This window comes from Echiichthys vipera, assembly GCF_963691815.1.
Source record: "Echiichthys vipera genome assembly, chromosome: 13".
NCBI classification, from domain to species: Eukaryota; Metazoa; Chordata; class Actinopteri; order Perciformes; family Trachinidae; genus Echiichthys; species Echiichthys vipera.
In genome coordinates, this window is record NC_139838.1 from 4,566,499 (window position 1) to 4,590,245 (window position 23,747).

The window sequence follows — 23,747 nt, forward strand, 5'->3', positions numbered from 1 at the left end:
TTCCACTAAATTTTAACTGGCAGTTTCCTTGTCAGTCAGTGAATCATTAATAATAATAATAATAATAATAATAATAATACTTAACACTATCTGTTCATTTTTATTGATAGGTTAATATATAAAACAGTAAAAATCATTTTCTATGGTTCGGATTTTTCGATTTTATAAGACAATTTTATTAAAAATAAAACAATTGTTACCGGTTTTTCGATTTCCGTCCCTATTATGTCAGTGTATCCAGAGAGCTAAAGTTCTGGACAGCTGAATTAATGTAATGATCACCTGACACTTAATTTGACTTGACAACCAGGCTTCACCCTTTCCACAATCTGCCAATAATTCAATCTTAACTCACAGACAACCTATGAAGTCTGAAACCAACCTCCAGGACAGTTGTCAAATATGTCTCCAAACCACCAGTGTGGGGCTCCATGAAAGAGGGAAACACCAGCTTTACCCAGGAATCGGATCACGTTCTAAACCTGCATTCTTTTAGCCACTTGTGGAAAGCTGTGTCTCAGGAGTGTGTCAGGAGGACTGCTGGTATGCAGTGTACTTTACGTTTTGAACAGCAAATCCGCTGTTTTTTGATTTCCTGTGTTTTGTGTTTGTTTGTGGGTGTGCGCGGTAAAACCCAGAGCGGACTTTTGAGTTGTCTTTCTTTTCCTGGGGCCTATTTCACAAAAGTAAATGCAGGATAGCAGATTAAGTCAGGCTTGGCTCAGAGATAGAGCGGGTCGTCCTCCATTTGAAAGATCAGTGGTTCGATAGCCGGCTCCTCCTTGGGCAAGACACTGAACAAAGTTAACAGGGTTAGAACTTTTATCAGTGCAAATCGAAATTTCCCCTTTGATTAAAGGATTATCTTATTTTATGAACTGAACATGTTAAGTAGCTATAAAGCTCAGCAGCTTTTGAAAAAATATATTTATATTTTTACTTTTTAACTTTAAGTGTTTTAATGAATTAAATGAAATAAATAATTCTGAGTTCCACGTTCTGTCACCTGACAGGTATCGCACCGAAGTCCTAATTTTGGTATCGTGACACTAGTGGAAAACACTGAGACTGTTCATTAGAATGACATGATATGAATAAACTAAAGGCTAAACATAACGTGAATACAACTTTAATAGGGCCTATGTCGTCCGTGAGCATTATTTCTCATTGAGTCACATCAGATAGATTTTCACTGCATGATGGTTGACAAAAAAGACAACAACTCCCATGATCCCATGCTACACAACATCGTCAAAAATATTGAGATAGACAGTGAAACCCCTAGTGGCAGAAAATTGTATGTTTTAGAATGGTGGATTGCAAATGACTACTTGTGATCTGATCACTCAGGATGGATTTAAGTGTGAAACTCTCACATACATTGCTGCTCATAGGTTGATTTATTGATTGATTGTTTATCTATATGTGCAGCAACATATTTCTCTACTGCAAGCTATTTACTCCATTGTTGTCTATAGTTTGATAAAGTTATTTTCTTTCTATTTTATAAGTATTATTAGTCAGACATGACTCTGACTGGCACCCCACTTCATTTAAAAGTGTCAAACCTGCTACAACTTAGTAGCCCTTTCATTTAGCTTTTATTATAGGAATTATTTAACATATTGCAAAATACTCAACAGTGTTTGAACAAAACTCAATGAGAACAAGCAGACTCCATCCACAGGTTTAAGAGATGTTTTTACGTTGATTGCAAATCATCTCCTCACAATTTGCTAATTTATTGAGGTCATGTAAATATTTGCTTTTGACTCATGTATTGATGTCAAATGAACATCCTGAGCAATTATTTTAGCATCCATTGGGACTAATCAGATGATGAAGAAGGAAAGGGTGGGACTGAGCCTTGGCACTTCTAACATGCACCACTCTTAAAGGGATATAACAATGTATGTATTTAAAACAAACCCATGACTGAGGTTGGTTCAAACACTGCTACGTAAATAATAATAAATAAAGTTATAGTTGTATGACAGATAATTAATGATACATGTGCAAAAATGAAGTACCCCTCACGTTAGCCAGCCGAACTAACCCTCCAGCTGACATCCTGACTTGCAGAAGCTCAGCTTAATACTGCTGACAAAGATGCACTTCCTTTGGCTGCATGGCTGCCTCTCTTGCCTCCGTATTCTTCTCTTAGCACCTTTCCATAGAAGGCATAATTGCTTCAATAATAAGGGCCAATAAGATGCTGATGTTGTATGGCTAAGATACAATTTATGTGCCAACAAACTTTGATTCGGTGGCATTTTTGTATTTATTTTTTGTTTTTCTTTAAATTGGTTTATGATAAAGATTCTAACAGTTAACATTCCTCCTTCCCTCCTCCAAAAAAACTGAAAAAAGTGATTGAACTTGATTAGTATGACCATGATCATATTTGACAATCTGATACTTCCTTTCCTTCCTTTGTTACTAGCTTGTGACTTAATTTTCTTCCTTCATTATCAGAATCAGAAATACTTAAATAATAAATTGTTTTTGTTTCAAACTCCAGCTATACAAACAACATATCTAACAACAACAATATTATACAGATAACATATTTGTAAAAAACGAATTATAAAACAGAATATATATATATATATGTTTGACCAGTGCAACGAGGCCTACGGCGGCTCTGACGTCACTTTTATGTGCACCTGTTCGGACATAGGAAAGGAAAAAAAACGGACCATGTGCGGACATTTAACAACAACAAACGGCGAAAGTTCACGTTGGTGTGATGCGGAGGTGGAGTGTTTACTGCAGATTTGGTCCGATGAAAATATTCAAAAACAGTCGACAAGATGCAAAAAAACTCTGTGGTCTATGGAATGATTTGTAAACAAAGCGACGCATCGCGATGACGTCAATCAATGCTTGTGATGTGTTACGGCGTGATGACGTATGGACAGGCAAGAAGCATTTGCACGAGGCCCAGGCAGTGTGAGTACAAACGGCCTGGCCAGCAGGGGGGAGGGGGGTAAGTACCCTAAAGCCCGGGGCACGGTACGGACGGACAGTGTGAGTGCGCCCTTCATCGCCAAGGACATGAATGGTCTGGGGTAGTAGAATATGGAACTTAATTCTAGCAATACATTTTGACTTCCTGTGTACATGTGCTCAATATGGATAGATCTATTGTGCTATTGTACGGTTTAATTCAATAGCTCAGCTATTTTCTGTCATGGCATATGATCTTATCCTTAAGATTTACAGAACAGAACTTAATCTCCCAGAATCTCTGTTCACAGTCCACTGGTAAAGAGCTAGATTTAGAAAAAAAAATAATCCTGCAAATTAATTGAAATGTCACCATTCATGTCAACATGTAGGAACAGAGTGCTGCAGAAATGTGTTCTAAAATCCAAAAATGAGAAATTAGCATTCTTCCACTTCAGCATGTCAGTAAATATGTCACTTTTGAAGCTTATGTGTCTTTAAATTGGTGGTCGCTAACAAGTGGCTAAATTAGACTACGAACATCATCACCTCGACATGTGTGTTCAGTTGGAAGCTAGTAAGTGGTGTAGTTGGTTTATAGCCTAACGTTAACCCTCTCATTTCTTTGCTTAACAAAAATTTTAAATACGTAAATATTTAAATATACATATAAGAAAATGTTGCTGCTCAGGCCCATTGTGTAGTGCTGCGAGATCCCTCTTTAACGGTAATTAATTACTTGCTGATGAATGCAGATGGCGGCATGGGCTCTGTTTTATTAAGAGACAGACATGTCTGTGTCTACAAAGAAAAATATTTCTCTGTATTGGTCAGTTTAGGGTACCTCAAGGGTCAATTTTAGGCCCTACACTATCAGAATTAAAGAACAAATGATTAATACTTCATTTATTCTGAAATATTGTTATTTCTTATTGTTCATAATTTGACAGATTATCCACTGTGGCTGTACCACTGCTGTACAACAAAAACCTTTATTTGGTGAAAAAAAACAGTGATCAAAATTAGAGAACAGTGTTCATTGTGTCAGAAGAGAAGATTTTAACCATGTTTTCTTCTATATGATTCAAAAATGAACAGGAAGTGTAGAGGCCACAGCTTTGAATGACTTCAGCACATCTGCGCCACCAGGACATCACTAGTTTCTCACACTGCTCTGTATTCACTGCAATGGCCTAGACTGTAGACTAAATAATTAATAGATTAACAGAAAAATAATTGATGCAGTAATCCTGCCCAACTTTAAAGAATCTCCTTGACGGCTTTATTTTCATATGAGCTAGATAAGTGTTAGTCCTGATGCTGGAGATGTCATGCACCTCTATTAAAAAAGGTGTACCCATAACATGTTACCTCATTTTAGAGATCATAAAGTACATTGTTCAAGGTAAAGTTAAAGTCAAACAAGGAAGGACTTGATGAGAGATGGATGAGAAGGATGAGAGATGAGCTGTCAGTATCTGGAGCTCATACAAGTCAGTCTTGCTGCTCGACTTCACTGCTTCCCTTTGTTCTTGAGCTGCACCACTGTCAGGACTCCGTCACTCCCTCTCAGCCGAGACGAGAGGCTGACATGAAAGGTAGACATACAAGACCTGGGTGAGAGATCAAAAGCTGGGATGAACACAGGTCCACAAAGCAAGCATCTACACAGAGCATGTAGAGGAGTCCTGTTCTTACCAACAAGAAGCACACATCATTACCATACCAGAAGCGCTCCCTTTGCTTTTATTTGCTTTTGACTGTATATGCCAAAGAAGGCCCTTTCGTCACATATTTGTTTGTTACACTTCTGAGTTTCCTTTATTCAGTAGTTAGTACTGTACATCCAGGACCCCTTTTTTAATCATTAAAGAGCAACAGATTTCTCTTATAAATGATAGGTTACTGTAGAAAAGGCACGTGTTAGGTAAATACAACAACAGCAAGCTGTCCACCTTTTCTGATCCAGTGATGTCAGCGTGATGTTTATTTTACACTAATATCATTATTGCCCCAACTCATTTATGCTGGCACTTTATTTGTTCAGTTTAATATTAAGAAAAGGAAATGTGATGTTGTATTTGTCTTTTTTTAACAAGTCCCCTGGAAAGACAAAAACAAACATTTCCCTAATTACTCGTTTAGGCTACACTACTTTTAGCCTGTGTTCATTTTATGTTTTCCCCTCGCTGACAGATTTTGGAGCACCCCGACAAAAGCCCCAGATCAGAGGAGAAACAACGTTTGCTTGCTGATCGCAAATCGGCCCTCGAGCACTACGTGTGAACCGTTCAAAGTGTCTGGTGCCTCACAGACACATTCCAGAGATATAGCAGGCTAAATGTATGGCCAGAGTCTTCTATCCCAAATCTGGTGTAAAACATTTGTACGCAGGGTTGAGGCACAGATTTGTGCACATGCACTGTTTGTGAATGAGGCTCCTTATGTATTGCCACTCATAGATAGATTTGTTTTAATTGGTCACCCATTTGTATTATTGCGTATGCAGATAATGAGAGATAGATGATTAGAAGGAAACTGCTGCCAAGTTGAAATTGTGAGCCACTGATGTGCTGTCAGAATAACAGATGGCTGGTTCATTTATGTAAGGTGCTATTCACTTTTCTTTTCATCCCATGGAAAAACAATCCATGGGAACACCCCAGCTTTACCTTCAATCTGTCTTTGTTACAGACTCCAGACCTAGGGGAAATCTGGACCAGCAGCAAGGGTTACACAGGCTAGGAAACACCACACTAATATATTCACACTTTTATCTGTGAATCGATAGAAAGAGGAACCCAGTTGTGTCTAGCTCAGACCAGAGCTTGTTTATTTCTGAAAACAATTTCCAGAGATGTGGACTTTAGAGTTAAAGACTTGTAGCTTCACATCAGTTATTATGACTCAGATTCCTTGTCTGTTCATTTTATATTTTCAGTTCAGTTTAAATATATAAAATGTTCATTGCTGTCGATGTTGACATAAGTGTGTGTGACGTTACCCAGTGTCTGAGGGCTGATGTTAGCTAGCGTTAGCCTTATACAATCTGTTTTCTATCTCTGTAGCTAACTAACATTAGCCTGATAACAACTGATGTCACTAATCAACCCAATCACTGAAGTAAAATGTTTTTCGAAATAAGAAATAATAAGCTATAGATTTTTTTTTGATTACGGTTGTTGTATGTTTTCTTTTTGGGATTACAGAGCCCCATTTCAATGAAATTAGGATGTTGTGTAAAATTTAAATAAAAACACAATACAATGATTTCCAAATCCTTTTCAACCTATATTCAATTAAATACACTACAAACACAAGATATTTAATGTTCAACCTGAGAAACGTTATTGTTTTTTCTTTGTTGCAAAAATTCACTCATTTTGAATTTGGTGCCTGCAATATGTTCAAAAAAGCTGGGACAGGGGATCAAAGGTCATGGGCATTCATTGTTGGTTTTCAACCATGCCACTAATGTGCAGAAATTTCTCCAGATTCTCTGAATCTTTTGATGATATTATGGACTGTAGATGAGAAAAGTTATTCTTAAACTATATTAATATTTGCCCACACAGTTGTTCACAATGTGGTGAACCTCGCCCCATCCTTGATTGTGAACGACTGAGCCTTTCTGTTTTGAGGATTCTGATTCATGTTTTAGACAACGTCCCAACTTCATTGGAATCGAGGTTGTACTTTGGACTTGAACCAAATGACTTGGGTCACATATCTGACAATTGCAAAAAATTCCCAGTCACGTTATCTCACATAGCTCACTAGCATGTTACATTCATAGTAAAATGTTTCACAAATTGAATTACAAACTGTAACCAAACTGACAATAAATATTAAAGATTCTGCCTGAAAGAAAATCAGTGCACATTATTTCAAATGATTTAACATATATTTCATATCAGCAAAAACTAAATACTGTGTAAAGAGTGATAAAATTCTTTCATTTTAACTAAAATTGGGGGTTTAACATATAGTTTTTACAACTCGTCCATCTTCATACGCACATGATTCCATATTTTCACTGCCGGATGCATCCACACCTAGTTGGTTAGCTTTTGTCGAACGCAAGCAAACAGTTCTTTATATTAAATCTCAATACCGTTAAAAGTACTTCTCTTGGTTCAGTCAACTCTACCTTGCCCTTTTTTTTTTCTTGCCAAGCTCGTCATTTCTGACAAGGATAATCTTTCCTTCAGGGATTATGAAGATATCCTGTAGTCATCACTTTTTGTCAGCTTAGCTCATATTAGCCAGCAACCCGTGGCTTAACAGTCTGAGCTTTGTATCTCAGTTCAAAAGGAACACCAAGGATTTGTGCCACAGTTCAGCCATAAGTCGGTTAAACCGGCATGGTGGTCGTTCAAAACCCCAAGTTCCACAATTCAAAGCCCAATCAGTGAAGATGAAACGCCCAACTGTTGCCAAAGGTATTCCATTAATACCTTTCTTTAAGAAAATAAGCATTGGGTGGAGCTATATTGGAGCTAGCAAGACATGACCTCCTGTTCCTGCCACATGCTGAGGAGGAAAATAAGGGAGTTAGACTCTAAGTATTTCTTCCGTTTTGAAGGTCAGGACAAATTCCAGCTGTGACTTAATAGCCCCAGTGGTACAATCACAAGCTTGATTGGTGTCTGCTGCCTTTGAGTTGATCTCAAGAAGAAACCAGTGGCCTGTAAAAACTAGAGATGTACCCCACCAGCCTCTGAAGAGCACAGTTCAAAATAAGTGATTCACCGTGACACACAGCAAACGGTCTTGCAATCAGAAGAGGACATGCACCCACCAAACAAAGTGTAGAGCTGAATAAACAACTCCATCTGCCCCACTGTTTGCTTTCCATGGGCGCCTGACTCCCCAGTGTGGCACACAGTGACGGGCATGCAGAACATTGAGCTTTTGATTTGTGAGTCTTCCCCATTGCTCAAAGAGCCTGAAGGCTGGTTGACTGAATTAGGAGTTAGAGTGTTATCTCCCCAACGGAGGCAGAGTGCTGATTGCTGCCCTCATTGGTAGTGAGGAGCACGTCTGCCTGGTGTAATAGCAGCCATAGAAACCACATCAGCCAAGTAATTGTTTAGGCAACCTCAGAAAATTAAGAGTACAACATTAAAATCCTTTCGCTCGGCTTCTTCTTGCTTCTCTGAGGCTACATTTTCATTTTACATGTTCAATTTGTGGCACTGCCGTGTCACAGTAGATTGACAGCTGTGGACAAGAGCAGACCAGGTCTGTTTTTTACTTTTTCTCTTTTACTCAGTTCCCAGAGTGTTAGAATAGCAAGCCATATGCTTACATGAACTATACAATACTAGAGATAAATAAAAGTCTGACCTGCCGATTCTGATTTTCTTTCTTGCTAAGAAAAATAACTGAAAGCATATACAAAATATTTTTGTATATTCAATTCTATGTTTATGATAAAACATTGACCATTTAATAACATTTAAGATTTCTGCACCGATAATACTGCACCAGGTGACAGGGCCCTCTCACACTCTCTCAAAATAAAAAAAAAGACTTTTCTTTACAAATAAAACCCAATTGAAAAAGAATTGCAGTGTGTCCAACGTTATCCAATATGTTTTACTTTCCTAAAAGAAAACGGGTGTATTAACTATTTATTATCTGTCTACCACTATGAATTTAGTTATCTATTTATGCAAAACTAGGAATTATTATCTATTAACAAGAATGTAAATGTGTGTGTTAACTCCCACTCCACTCTCCTTCCTACTCCCCACCTATTGACTGCATGGTACAAGAGGAGAAGGAGAGACCCTGCTGTTGGCAAACAAGAGCCGTTCGATGAGATTACTCTGAGCACTAAGACGGTCTGAAAATTTGCTAAATCTAACGAGAAAGTGGAAGAGTTGTGGTCATATTGCATGGGCTGTAACCACTCAGCTACCAAGGCACATGTGTGCAAATTTGAATGGTGCAGAATTGGCTATGCCTGAGACAAATCGACATACTGGTCACCGACTGATCGATGGGTGCATCTTTTTTCAATACAGTCAACAGTTGAGTCAATTGAAGAGACGGCATACAGTATAGCAATGATGGTATATTTCTGGAAGCTGATTAGTTTCAGTTTTATCCCCAAATATCGTTGGAGCTGGCCCAAAGGGTCTCAGAGCAGCAAATGCCAACAGCCTTCCTCTAGTACTTTTGTTTCTCAACAAAAAGGTGGAAATCTAGCCCCAGATAAACTATGTCCAATGAAGACTATTTTTACCCTCTCATCGCCTTGTTACTTCTGTTGGCAGTAAAGGGCAAAACAAACCTACAGCATGGCAGAGCAGGAGGCAGGTCCATGCAGTTATCGCTGCCCATTCAGGTTCAGTGATTGATTGATTATGTCATCCAATTGACAAATGACATCCTTCAAGACTTCAGAATGTTTCTTGAATGTTTGACCTCCAAAAAGAGGAAAAGCTGCAGTTAAACAGTTATAGTTTCTTACTCTTGCAAATTAAGTTCTTTCTACATGCAAATTTTATTTTGAGACCATCTCATGATGGCATCACACAAGGGTACTTGGACCACACTCATATTTGAAGTCAGACAGGCAGATAGACACATAAACACCTGGCAAAATACTCCGCTACAGTAGGTGTGTCCAGGACCACATTTTGACACAATGATACACAGCATCTCTGTTATGTTCTGTATTGAAGTGTAATTCCATCGAAAATCATCCCATGGTCTTATTAAGCACTTAATAATATCAAATAAGCCATCGAGACAGTTTTTTCGTCTGTAAACTATTAACAGAGAAATCTGGTAGAGTGAGTCGCTGACAGCTGGATGTGGCTAATAGTGATTAGCTCGGGGCAGTACGGTGAAGGCATAAAACGTCTTTTTTAACCACTAATACTGCTCAAAATAACAGCAAACCTCTGCAGTAGCATGAGAAGAGTCCTTACACAGAAAACAAAGCACCAACAACGTAGTTAGTGAAGCCAGAGTTTATTAAAAGACTGTTTTAAAGACTTACCAACAGGCCCCTGTACCAGCTCCTCTCATAGTAAAGTCCATTCAAGTGGACTACCAAAGTCAATCCCAAAGGAAGGTGCTTTGTTTTCTGTGTAAGGGCTCTTCTCATGCTGCTGCAGAGGTTTGCTGTTATTTTGAGCAGTATTAGTGGTTTAAAAAAGACGTTTAAATGCCTTCAGCGTACTACCCGAGCTAATAAGTGTTAGCCACGGCCGGCTGTTAGCGACTCTCCTGGATTTCTCCGTTAATAGTTGTTCCAGGAAAAAAACTCTCGATGGCTTAATTAATGAATGTAAGGGATGAAAAAGATCATGGGATGATTTTGCGCTGGAATTACACTTTAAAAACAAAATTACATGGGTTTTGTACTTTTTCAGTTATATCTTGATGAAGCACTTTTATGTTTGTTACGTATCTGAATTCCGCTTTTTTCAACCTTGTTCTTTTTGCAGATATGACCATAATGTCTGGTGCTAATAACTTTGTACTCACCACTTTGTTAATTTTTTAAGGGGTTTAGTTCTGGAACGCGGCCAGAAAACGAAGGTGAACAGTAAAAGTATTCCCCAAATTATTTGTGGAAAACATCCAGCACAGTTTACCCTCTTCCTTAAGACCCATTTTCTATTTGATCTTCTGCAGTACTTTCTGCAGTTCTGTGCACTTTATTGTACAATGAGGTTATTATCAACAACTCAGGTGCGCTCATTGTCAGTTTTACCTTCAAATAAAGTGGTTTGTATATTGGAGATAAACCCATAGCGTGTTTACAGCCTTTTTCCTCCTGTCAAGCTTAATCTTAGCCATTTCTTTATACAGTATTCACAGATATCAATAGATCTGGTAAGCACATTATGCAATATAAAGAAAACCAAAATACCTCATGACAATCAGAGGGTCCTGCCCTGTGCATGGTACTTCCAAAATACATTAAAATTACTTACAAGACTTAAAAGTGTTAGTCTGGCGTTAAATCATCCCACGATGCTGTGATCAGACTTATCTTTTGTCTACATATTTATAACAGAAAGCCATGTTACATGAGATTGAGGGATTGAAGACATGTTTACCAGGCAGTTAGGGTCTGGCGCGCTCACACTATCCTCCCGGACCGAGACCCGGACTTTAGGGTACTTGTCCCCCCTCCCTCTCCCCCCCGCGCCCCAGCCCCGTTTGTACTCACACTACCAGGGCCTCGGCCAATACTTCTTGCTGTCCATACGCCTTCAAGCCGTAACACGTCACACGCATTGATCGCGTGTGTGTGGGTTTGTTTACAAATCTTTCCATAGACCTCGGAGTTTTTGTGCGTCTTGTCGACTGTTTTTGAATATTTTCATCCGACCAAATCTGCAGTAAACACAACGTGAACCTTTCACCACCATTGTTGTTGTTGTTAAATGTCCGCGCATGGTCCGTCCTTCTATTTACATGTCCGAACAGGCGGACATAGCGCTACTGCCGTAGGGCTCGTGCTCGTGCTCGTACACGTGCGCACGCTCGTGCTCGTACATGTGCAAACGGCTCCGCTAAAGCCCACCTATTTCAATCGGGCCGTGGCGGCCCAGCTGGCCCCAGTTGAGCGCGGAGCGGGTGCGCTCACACTACTTAAAGGTACTAGACTTTAGCTGAAAAAACGGTTTTGGCCGCGGCCAAAAGGATAGTGTGAGCACGCTGTAACAGCGTGCTCACACTTACAGCGAAAAAAAAAAATACCATCAAGTTGCATTGTGGGAAATTTAAGATCCATTGCTTTTGGAGCTTGACCGATTCTACGGAGAAAAGGTCAAGATACCCGGCCTCTGCTGCTTTCTTTTTCTTCTTTTAAATCTAACCTATTTTAAGTCCCCAAACTTTACAAAAATGCAAAACTAATTAATAGGTGTCACCTTTTATCTACTGCATATTGCATTCAAACAGCAGTAAAATGGAGTGACTGCAATTCCAGGTGTAAGTCACTAGTTTCAACACCAAACAATAGTATATTGATTATTTAAACAACAATCTGATATTTGCTGATATCACAAAGTCCTCCACGTTTTCATCATCAGTGACATTTGTATCAACAATCCTTTTCTGTGTTCCCAGGATGCTACGGCGTGGACGGTGAGAGTGACTCGATCATGAGCTCTGCCTCAGAGAATTCGACAGAGCCTTGGTTCTGTGACGCCTGTAAGAACGGAGTGACTCCCAGCTGTGAGCTGTGCCCCAACCAGGATGGCATCTTCAAAGAGACGGACGCCGGCAGGTGGGATACAGCAACACAATGACCCGCTGATCAGTTCCCCATTGACGAGAGGCACCAGCCAGTGGAATATGCTCAGAAACAAATAATGCCCAATGATCTCATGTGCTTGAAATGCTGAAGGCAGCATTCATATATTCAGTAGTGGAGAGAAAAGGGAGCTAGAATAAGGAGGAGAGAGAGAGAGAACTGGCAGAGGAGTGAGAGAAGGGGATGGAGGGAAGAAAAGAGATAGAGGAAGAAAAGAGTGTGTTATGTGAAGCGTGGAGACTTCAGCCACGTTATCGCTGATAGTGCTCCTCAGCCAGGCTGCACCCGAATTTACTACTTCACTAGAGCATGAAAAACACAGCAAATTAAACTGTGAAGCGGTTGCTTGCTAGAGATGGATATCTTTATATTGGACTTCGGATTCTCTTCCCTAAAGTCCGCATTTGAAATTGTGTCACACCAAACCATAGCTGGAGTCTGGGGCTACATAAATCTATGAATCCATTTCTTTTTGAAGTGTCTGAGCAACTCTTTGCAGCCAATTTCATGATACAAACTTTCTTATTGTCTGCAGTAATTCACTAGACTAAATACAAAAATAAGCACAGCCACAGATTTTAATCAGTTTGATGGCGTTGCGTGAAATCAGTGACCGGGAATCAATACATTTTAAATGTAACCTTTGTAAAACTGCTTTTCATCTTGAAACATCTTCAGGGAATGATTTTCATACTAATGTGTTTATACTTTGCTCTGTTCCTCCTCAACAAACCACGTTATCAAAATTACATTTTCTACCTCTTCGTTTTCAGATGGGTGCATGTGGTTTGTGCACTTTACGTTCCTGGAGTAGCATTTGGAGACATTGATAAACTACGACCAGTGACGCTCACAGAGATGAATTATTCAAAATACGGGGCCAAGGCAAGTACTATTTTTACATACGAATGCTCACAGGTTATACTTTTTAGATGTTCTTTTTTGATTAGTGTGTCCTGAATGCTCATCCAAATATACTATTTTACATCATTCCTGCTTAGTTTTTCTCCATTAGAACTAGAGATGTCAGGATACCAAAAATTCAGTAGTCGGTACCAATACCAGTGAAATCACAAGATTCGGTGCCAATTGGATACAACGGTAAAAAAAAGAAGGATGTTCTAAGATCCCATTTACTAAAACATGAACTTATTCATTAGCAAATTTATATAGCAAAAATATATTAAAATGCCATTTCTATAACAGACACACAGAAAAAAACACAAGAGAATACAGTACAACCATTGGTCGTAGTGCAACAACTTAAGATTTATATACAGAAAATACACACACAGACACACACACACACACACACACACACCTAATTACTCACAGTAGATGCAGTCATTTTTACAGACATGGTGGTGGCAGGTAGTTAATGTTAAAACACCAACATAAAAATGTTTGCAAATAGTTATAAAAGTATTTAGTTGATAAGACCAGCTGAAATGTAAAGAGGCATGCTAACTGCTTAGCCAAGGCTGCATTTCTATGAGGTACAGGCTAACATTAAACCTACAGCACGTATGCTGCATCAACAGACAGTTGACCGTTGGCTAGGCAGATGGCGAGCATCTGTCGCCTTAGTAGTTGGTCCTATTCGACCCTCTTCATGGCTACTTAAATCAGCGGCGGAACCCATAGGTGACAGAAATCACTCTGATTGGCATTTCAGTCGGTCTAGAGAAGAGACAGAAGTGAGGAAATTAAAGAAAGTCAAGAGGAGGAAGTCAAGAGGCTGTGAGATGGAAAACAAACGTTTTACATCAGGAATAGTTGAATGGTTTCTAAGTGTTTGTCATTGTTCACTCATGCATGGTAAATATAATTTCTTCCTCCAACGTCAGGTTGTGTTGTTAATTTGCTAACTGGCTAACTAGCATCTTGACTCGGTCCTGCTGGTCTTCTGGTTTCTTATTTTGAATCACAAATACAGACTACTGCCGCCCGCTGGTGGGGAGAGTTTCTTCCTCACATGGAGGTACACAATGTATGTGCTAGTTGGCTGTCGGCTGTAGTCTTTGCGTTGTGTTCAAGCTTCAACATTTTGGCCAAGAAACACGCAACGTGAGGCGATGTTAAAGTCTACCTTCGTTGCAACTAATTCTTAGACGTCAGAGTTTAAAGTTGAGGTTGGGTTAGGTCCCTACCTAAGTTAGTGGTTAAAATTTAACAAATGAAAGCAATTAGACATGAATGAGCTGAAGTCTCAGGTGAAATGAAAGTGTGAAAACAGTTGAAATCACTAAACACAGCTGAACTCTCACTGTCAGGGGAGAGTAAAAGATGAAAACACTTGACGGTTGTTGTCAGTTCAAGCGTGAAAGTGTCACAGATTGTCGAAGTGTCAGTTTTGACATTAGCCAATATAAGCAGTAGTAGTAAAGCAGACCATGTGGTGATGGACTAAACCACTTGTTCACTTTCTCCTTTTTGCAGCTACAACTTGAAATCTCCCTGTTGTATTATGTTGCATTTAGGAGTGCAGTTTCTGTGAGGACGCCCGCTTTGCCAGGACCGGTGTGTGCATCAGCTGCGATGCAGGAATGTGTCGCTCCTATTTCCATGTCACCTGTGCACAAAGGGAGGGGCTCCTGTCTGAGGCTGCAGCAGAGGAGGTAAGTACTTAAATTTATTTTTTCCCCCAGAGTCTCAGTGTCCATCCAGAGGGAGACGCATTTTCCTGTAACCGCACAACTTTTATATCGTTTCGGCCGACCATCCACACGCAGCCGGAGTTATCGGAGCCTGAAAACGGTTTTCTTTGTAACCAGGGCCCAGAGTGGGAAGATTTGAAAACGCCCCCCATGGCGTTGTCGTTTGGATGGCAAAGCTTCGTACTTTGTTAAACAATGCCGTCATCCTCCCACCTCTGACCTCTAACCCTGTGGCGTCACATAACAACAACTGTGCTTCTGCATGAGAGGAGAGAGACGGACCCAGAGACTGTTTACTGAACTGGACTCTGAGCCACATGCATGGGAATGAATTAGGCCGACCAGATGTTTCTCCCTTTTCCCTGATGCTCTGAATAGTCACTTAATTTGTCGGTAGTTGCTTTTTATAAATAAAGTTGTTAGGAAGATCTGAGAAGTCACTAAATCTAGTGAGAAAGTGACCACCTGTGAGTGCTTTGGGACGGGGAAGGGGCTCACAGCCAGATTTGGAGAGAAACTCTCTGGTGTTTGTATTCTACACAGCGTCTCCCCGTCCCGTTGGTGTATTTCTGTGGCAGTTACAGCGCCAGGTCCAGGCCTGGCATGTGTACTACAAAGTTTTTAGTCGGTTTCACTGGTTTCCTGTGGACGCAGAGATTTATTTAGTCGAGGAACTGAGGGGACGAAAAACTATTTAAGAACCATGGAGAAACAAAAAGGTAGTTTTTTTTCGAGCTTACCCTTAAAAGAGACATTCCAACAGAGCATCTAACAGAGGGTGCAGCAGCTGTGAGCAGTATGAGAAAAATAAAGTGTTTTTTGAACATTAAAGCATGTAAGCATGTTCTAGTAGACACACAAAACAGCCTGAAAAAGAGTCAGATGTGTCCCCTTTAAATGATTCCAGAGAACCAGCAGCTGGAAAACCTGCTTCTGCTGTTTGTGTTTTTCCTCCTGTGACAAAGTGAGGAATGGAGGGGACGGGATTGTAAAATGTCAGTGTAGTAAAAGCTGTAAACAATAATGTTCCCATTCTTTGCTATTTATTACATCTGTTAATGCATGCGCATGTCTTTGTCTCCTCAGGATATTGCTGATCCATTTTTTGCGTACTGCAAACAGCATGCGGACCGCTTTGACAGGAAGTGGAAAAGGAAGAACTATCTGGCCTTACAGTCGTACTGTAAGGTCTCTCTGCAGGAAAGAGAGAAACAGCTTACTCCTGAAGCACAGGTAATGTTCGCTCATTCATATGAGCTGCAGCAGCCAAATGTCACAACAACCCTTCAACGTGTGCATGTGTGTTTGTACCTCTATCCAAATGTGCTCATACCACTTAGTAGACAGTTCACCCCTAACTCGTTTTTTTCCTCACAGATTTCCTCTTCCCGTTAGTGGTCTTGTTAAGGCGAGATAGTTTTGGTGTGAGTTGTTGTTTGAGATGTCAGCCATCTCTCCAATATAATGGAACTAGGGATGCTAATTTATGACTTTTTTTCTGACCAATAGTGGACCTTGTTCAATCATATTTATTTATTTTATTTTCCTTTACTTATTTCACGATCTTTTATGTATTTATGTGATTATACTTATTTATTTACTATCATTAGAATTGTAATTACTTATTTTTACTATCTTTTACATATTCATGTGATTATACTTATTTATTTACTGTTATTAGAATTTTAATTACTTATTTTTTACAATCTTTTACCTTTTTATATCATTATGTTCATTTATTTACCATTATTAGAAATGTAATTACTTATTTTTTAATTTCTTAAGGTTTGTTATTCATTTATATATTTTTATTATTTGATATTTTACTAGTTTTATTTTCCTTATTTGTTTCCTTTTTTCTCTGTGAAGCAATTTGTGTGGCCTTCAATCTGTATGAAAAGTGCTATAAAGTAAATAAAGTGTGATTTGATTTATCAACCAAATATTAACTGTTTACAGACAGCCAGACAAGTCCCTTTTCTCCCGTCCAAAAGGCTCAGACATACTCTCAGCTGCAGACTTGTACCGGTCACTCAGCCACAGTGTTGCGTGCATTATTGTGGATAGACACATGTAGCTACGCTCCTGGCATACTCCGTTTCTAGAACTTCTGATTTACCCCGCCAGTCCTCATCGATGTAGAGGCTTGTGTCACTTAGCTCTAGCTACTGCACTAGCCTTTGCCTTTTTACTTCTTTTTGTAACGCCAAGTTAGCTGCTCTCATGACCGGCTGCTGGAAGGCCGGCTACAAAGCAGCACAGAGTATAGCGCAGTAGAAAGACACACAGCTAACACACCTGTTACACATTGGTTTTGGGGGTAAGTGACTCATTAACAAAGAGAAAAAGATGAGGAGAATATTCCAAAGTCTGGAGATGTTGACTTATTCAGGGATTATGGTTAGGTTGCAGTTGTTAGTAGTCATAAATAATGTCATATTTTCATGACGTGTGTATTATTGTTTATGATTTTATTCTGTGGGGAGCATGTGAACATGTGTGTATCCCACCCACAGGCCCGAATCACCACCCGCCTGCAGCAGTACAGGGCAAAGGCAGAGCTGTCCAGGAACACTCGGCCTCAGGCGTGGGTTCCCAGGGAGAAGCTGCCGCGACCTCTCACCTCTAGTGCCTCGGCCATCAGGAAGCTGATGAGGAAGGCGGAGCTGATGGGCATCAGCACCGACATTTTCCCAGTGGACACGTCTGACGCCAACGCCAGCTTGGACGGACGCAGAAAACACAAGCAGCCCGCCCTCACAGCTGACTTTGTCAACTACTACCTGGGTAAGGACACTAATATTCAGTTCCAGTCACTACAATGGTGTCGCCTTTTCCCTCTTAGAGTGCACAAACATATACTGAAAACACTGTGAGAGTTACTTAGAGATTACTTCCAATTCTGTAGTAGAATATTGGGTATACTCTTCCGGAAGACCAAAAATGTCAGTGTCACAAACATCCACCGTATTTGGGAAAAATCTGTGCCAACCTTGTCTTTGAGTAATGACATCGAAATACAACTTTAAACTGTATCAAAGTCAAAAGGGCACAAATAGAGGTTTTGTGAATGACTTGAAGTGCGGAGGGACCGATCCAAGTTCACGTTCCCAAGTCCCTCTTGTGTTGAAGGTCAAATGATCATCGTATGACTGAATAGAATGGTACATTTTTTAGATTAAAGACCTTTGTAAAGGATAAAATTGTAAGGGTTCACCCCACGGCTGCTTAGGTGGAAGGTGAGGGAAGTTGGAGAATAATGACTTTGCACAGTTTCGCACATTTTGCCGTGCGTTTTAATGGTGTGCGTTTTTAATGGCGTGCGTTTTAATGGCGTTTCTCTCCTTTCTCTCAGTCCATTGAGTGAATGCTTGGCCTATATTGACTCTGGTTTTTGCCCGTCTCCGCTCACTCAGCTGCTGGAATGATCCGAAGCAGCTGCAGGATCGGCAAGCTCCATTTCACCCAGTGCCAGCCTACAGTAGCTGCACCCAACAACAGACAACCCTGGCAACCAGCAATGCCCAACGCTATTGGCTGCTACCATGGAAACAGAACGGGACAGAAAATCTTTGTCAAAACCTGTCAACTTATAAAAAAAATATTAATTCAGACTAAATATATTTTTTAATGGAAAAGAAATACTTTCATTCTGAACCCCTCAAAACATGTGGGTGTATTATTTTTCAAAAGACAAAGCTTTTATTAAAGATTCAACCTTTAATGTTAATCAAATGAGATGTCTCTCAGTACAGTCGTCAGTTTCAACTCCATGATGGAATGTGTTGTCTTCGGTCCAATTTGTACAGCAGACTCACAAAGCTGTCCCTGCTTACTGTATTCACAGGCATCATGGTCAGGAGAATCCCATGCAAAACTCTGATGAATTACGTCTGTTGGGCTGTTTGCGGCTACTTGTTGTGGTCTCGGCGTTAGTATTTTTGCTTTGGTTGAAGCTAGTATTTTAACTCCTTTACAGTTCATCACTACAGTTCTTTATGGTTGTGTTGTGAAGAACAGCCAACACGACCCACTGGTAGTTTCCACAGGTTTTTGGCATGACTTGCACAGTACCACGTTGTCCTACCTGTATCCAAAATACTCCCAAATAACAGACCAGCTGTTCTTTTTGGTCACGAGTTCCTCAGCACTCGTCTCTTCCCCTTCCACCGGTGCTCTAGCTTGGCACACCTCCTTGTGCTAGACCTTAGTCACGACGTCTCTTCCACAACAGGGAAACTCGGGCAGTTTGGGTCCATCTGATTGGCCAGATATGTTGACATGCCGCGTCCTAACACATGACATATGGAAATATACCATTTATCCCAGTTCAAGCTGTTTAGCGATACATACTGTATATCGCACATGTTAATATCGCAATGAAGGTATATTTTCGATATATTGTGCGGCCCTTTTGTGTGCTAACTAGGGTTGCAAAATTCTGGGAATTTTCAAAGTTGGAAACTTTCCATGGGAATTAGCAGGAAATTATGGGAATCAACAGGAATTGATGGGAATACATTGGAATAAACCTGGAATTTACAAAATTGAAGGTTGGCCCTTAACAGGGATTTTAAAGACATAGTTGGGAAAAATATATTATACCATAATCTTGATTAAAACAACTAGATTTCATGCAAGTACACTTGAGAATATACAGAATACTATTCCTCCATCACATGCACAGATCATTTCTAGAACCCTGGACTATTGAGGCCAAACGTTTGAGCCTGTAGACTACATACAATTTCCGAATATTTCTAAAATCTCAAATGTCTGAAAAGTGACCAGAAATTTACCGGACATTTTCCGCTACCTTTGAAAGCCAAGTGCTTACATCAGAGGAGATGATACCATTGTCATCATACAATGTTAATAAACAGGCAAAGAGACTGCTTACCACCTCCCCACTCACCGGTTTCCTGGGGAAAACCCCGCAGAACCTTAACACTGTGAAATATTTCTCTAATATAGTCAGTCTGTATCACAGCAGTGTTATCCTTTTCTCCTTTAGAGCTGCCTGATGGAGAGCACTGAGCTTAAACTGTGATTCCTATGTTGCACTCATATGGCTGCTCCATGCACTTCTATTTACAGATGTGTATTTAAAGCATCAATAACATATTCTAAGAAGAAACTTCTAATCTGTTTTATTTATTAAGATCCAAATGTGCAGGAATGAATTGTGTAATCATGATTGTCATTTTAACAAAGCTAAAAGAGTTTTAGCATGCATTTTTATACTGTTTATATTTATACGGGGTGAATAAGTTATTGTGTGAATGCTGTGTAAAGGCATTTTCTCCCCAAATAAATGATAGTGATGGCAGATGTATGAGACGCCAGTAGCCAGTAACCTTGAGAGCACACTCCATTAGCCTGCAGCAGAGAGCCTATCTGCCATCAGTACACTCTCTCATGTGCTTTTTCCTGTATATAGATTGTGATCGTGCTATTGATTTTTTCCCATTGATATTCAGAGCGGAACATGCGAATGATCCAGATCCAGGACAACATCTCTGAACAGAAGAACTTAAAAGACAAGCTGGAGAGCGAGCAAGAAAAACTGCACGTTGAGTACAACAAGGTGAGCACAATCCAACGACACAGGGAATGGGTCCTCTCTGCTTCAGGAAACTTCAGTTGAGTACTCCAACTTAGTTGTGCGAACATCATTATATTATATTATAATAAGTATTGTTATTAGGCAGCAATTCAAACATAAATTAATTTACAAGACTGTGTGTGTGTGTGTGTGTGTGTGTGTGTGTGTGTGTGTGTGTGTGTGTGTGTGTGTGTGTGTGTGTGTGTGTGTGTGTGTGTGTGTGTGTGTGTGTGTGTGTGTGTGTGTGTGTGTGTGTGTGTGTGTGTGTGTGTGTGTGTGTGTGTGTGTGTGTGTGTGTGTGTGTGCGTGCGTGCGTGCGTGCGTGCGTGCGTGCGTGCGTGCGTGCGTGCGTGCGTGCGTGCGTGCGTGCGTGCGTGCGTGCGTGCGTGCGTGCGTGCGTGCGTGCGTGCGTGCGTGCGTGCGTGCGTGCGTGCGTGCGTGCGTGCGTGCGTGCGTGCGTGCGTGCGTGCGTGCGTGCGTGCGTGCGTGCAGCGATGGCGCTTGCTCCTTGTTAAACACATTAATAGTCTGCGGTTGCACGGGACATATGCAGGTCCTATAAGTGTGATGGCATGGATGCGATGCGATAGTCTGACACTTGTGTGCTGTTAGGACATGGTAGTTTAATTTTCTGTCAGCTACTTCGTGAATCAAACAGGATGGGGGGTGAGAATTCCTCGTCACTGCCGGCAGTTTGCTATGATTGGTTGATCAGTGTGTCTTTAGGGCGGTGCATTAGGCAGACTAGCCAATAGTGGGATTTGGCTGAGGAAAAGAAAAACCTCAGGGGTCTGTGCAGAACATAGAACAGTAATAGATAGAATGTTCCCTACAGACGATACTACGATCTCTCTGCTTTGGCAGATCGTCAACACTTTCTAATCCCTCACCATCTAATATCGTCATATCGCCCACCCCTATTAGATTTTTTTAAATTGATGTGCAATTTATTTGCAAGAATTATTTGTGTTTGGTGTGAGAATACGTGAAGGCTCCAAACATGTACCACGCAAGTAGGCAAACGACAACATCTGCTCCACTGGCACAAACGTGCTAATGAACAAACTGAACATGTGCTCTGATGCACTGGTGGAAGAAACAACCTTAGGTGCTATGTTCGCCGTTTTGTTTGTGACCGGGGCACAGCAGACCTTTTTTTAAGAAAAGGGTCGTATGTTCCCTGGTCTGTTACTTTTTTTTCCCGGAAAATAGGCCTATGTAGACCTTAACTCTACAACCTAACCGTAACCCCTAACCCTAACAAAATGCTGAATGCTTAAATCAGCAGAGGTATAGGCTTATGCGACCGGGGAACATCGTACCTGGGGAATATGGGGATGACACCAACCGCAGCAGTGAACATATATGCCGTCCGTGGAGGAACGTGGACTGCTGTGCTTTTCATCCAGAAGGTCAATGGTCAACCTCACTGTGACATCATAATGTTTCATAACTCAAGAACAGAAAGGGAGGCATTTGGTCACATACTGAGCCTCTGTGAGCGACTCCAGTGTCTTATGGACAATGTTCAGCTTTGGTTGTGCAAGTTTGTCACCAGGTCAGAGTTGGCCTTACTCTGCCATGTGATCCTAACTGAGTCCTGTGTGAGACTCGCCCATCTCTCCTCAAACATGTGTCCATCTGTCAACACGAGGAGGGAACAGGGCAGCAGAGTAAAAGTCACCATAGTTAATGTTGCGTTCAGTCCACTGCCGTGTGTGTTAAGCGTTATTAATGGAGTGTGTGTTGCTAATTGCATTGCTTGAGTTGCTCTTACATGACTTTGGCCTCGGAGAAAACCCAGGTGGAGGAATGTCATTGCAAACCTGGCTGTGAGTGATAAATAGTAGTAGAGGCCAGTACAATATTTACTTTGCGGCACAAGGCTCAACTCTTGCAGATCTTATGAGGTGTTGACAGTTAGACTCACTGCAAAATTGCAGCCACAACATTAAAGGTGCAACCATGCACATTTTAACAAACTTTATTAGGTGCACCTGTCCAACTGCTCGTTAACTTAAATTTGTAATCAGCCAATCACGTGGCAGCAACTCAATGCATTCAGGCATGTAGACATGGTCAAGAGGATGTGCTGCAGTTCAAAGCAGCATCCGAACTGGGAAGAAAGGGGATTGAAGTGACAACTGTGAGCCAACTGAACAAACGCTAGGGAGGTTTGTTTTTTATCACATAGGCTTTTGTTGCTCTCTGTTACACTGTACTACATAAAACAGGAAGTCTGAGCTGGTTTCTCCACTGTTAGCAAATCTAGCAAACTTAAGTGAGCTATGGAGAGTCAAAGTGAAACCAGGTTTTGATAAGGGATCGACGAATATTGATTTTTTAGGGTTGATGCCAATTTTTTTTTTTCAGCAGCCTTAGCCGATGACAGATACGGACCGCCGATTTTCTAGAGCCGATATTTGGAGGCAATACTACTTTTGCCTCCTCAAATTACATCCTAAAAATTACACAATGATGATGATAAATGTTGAGTCTCAATTTAAAAAAAAAAAGGAACATTTATTGAATTAAAAAAAGGCATCTCCAGCAACACGGAGCCTGTGGACGCCTGTCTGTAAATGATGCCGGCGAACGCAGCAGCCCGTATTAGCCAATGCCACACACCTAAAAAAAACAAATATCGGCTGGCTGATGTGTCAGTCTATCACTAGTTTTGATCCGGATGGAAGAAAATCTCATTTACACCTTTGTAATAATTCTAAAGGCACAGAGAAATCATGGTCTGGTGCAAGTGCAGTACAGCAGCAAAGAATTTCCCAATGCATAAGGATGTTTTTGTTAATATTTATTTTGAACACACAGCAGTGACGGTGTAAAAGACAAACCTGAAGGAACATTTCAAACACTTCTGTATTACACTGTATGAGCAAACGTATTGATCAGCGTTTACATTCTTGCTCGCCAAACAGCTTTTATGCTAACCTCAGTTGCTGACATGCTAAACGTTTGTGGGCGGAGCTCAGGTTTATGAACTTTGGCTCCAGATTATGTGCAACAGTTTACATACCCTGTAGTGTATTGTGTGTGCCGCTGCGTGCACCGGACCCTGACCTCTAGTAATAAGGCAATGTTTATTTAATGTTTTCTGCCTTTAACGTTTTGGCACATTTTGGAAAATAGTTATTTTGCCTTCTTTCCAATAAATAAATTAATAAATAATTATATGGATGGATGAATGGATGGATCGTCATAGACTTTTTGCTGTGTAAAATGAGTTTATATA

General features: G+C 40.6%; 1 protein-coding gene across 4 annotated transcripts in view; it reads left to right on the top strand.

The window, feature by feature from the left end:
* The window catches only part of phf14 (PHD finger protein 14), a 121,582-nt gene that overhangs the window by 10,734 nt on the left and 87,101 nt on the right, over positions 1 to 23,747 (top strand). For all 4 annotated transcript variants that reach the window (XM_083925916.1, XM_083925918.1, XM_083925917.1 and 1 more), the window contains exons 5-10: positions 12,052 to 12,211; positions 13,012 to 13,123; positions 14,719 to 14,856; positions 15,982 to 16,128; positions 17,412 to 17,682; positions 20,376 to 20,482. In XM_083925916.1, the coding sequence (XP_083782042.1) occupies positions 12,052 to 12,211; positions 13,012 to 13,123; positions 14,719 to 14,856; positions 15,982 to 16,128; positions 17,412 to 17,682; positions 20,376 to 20,482 (935 nt within the window). The remainder of the gene's footprint in view (positions 1 to 12,051; positions 12,212 to 13,011; positions 13,124 to 14,718; positions 14,857 to 15,981; positions 16,129 to 17,411; positions 17,683 to 20,375; positions 20,483 to 23,747) is intronic.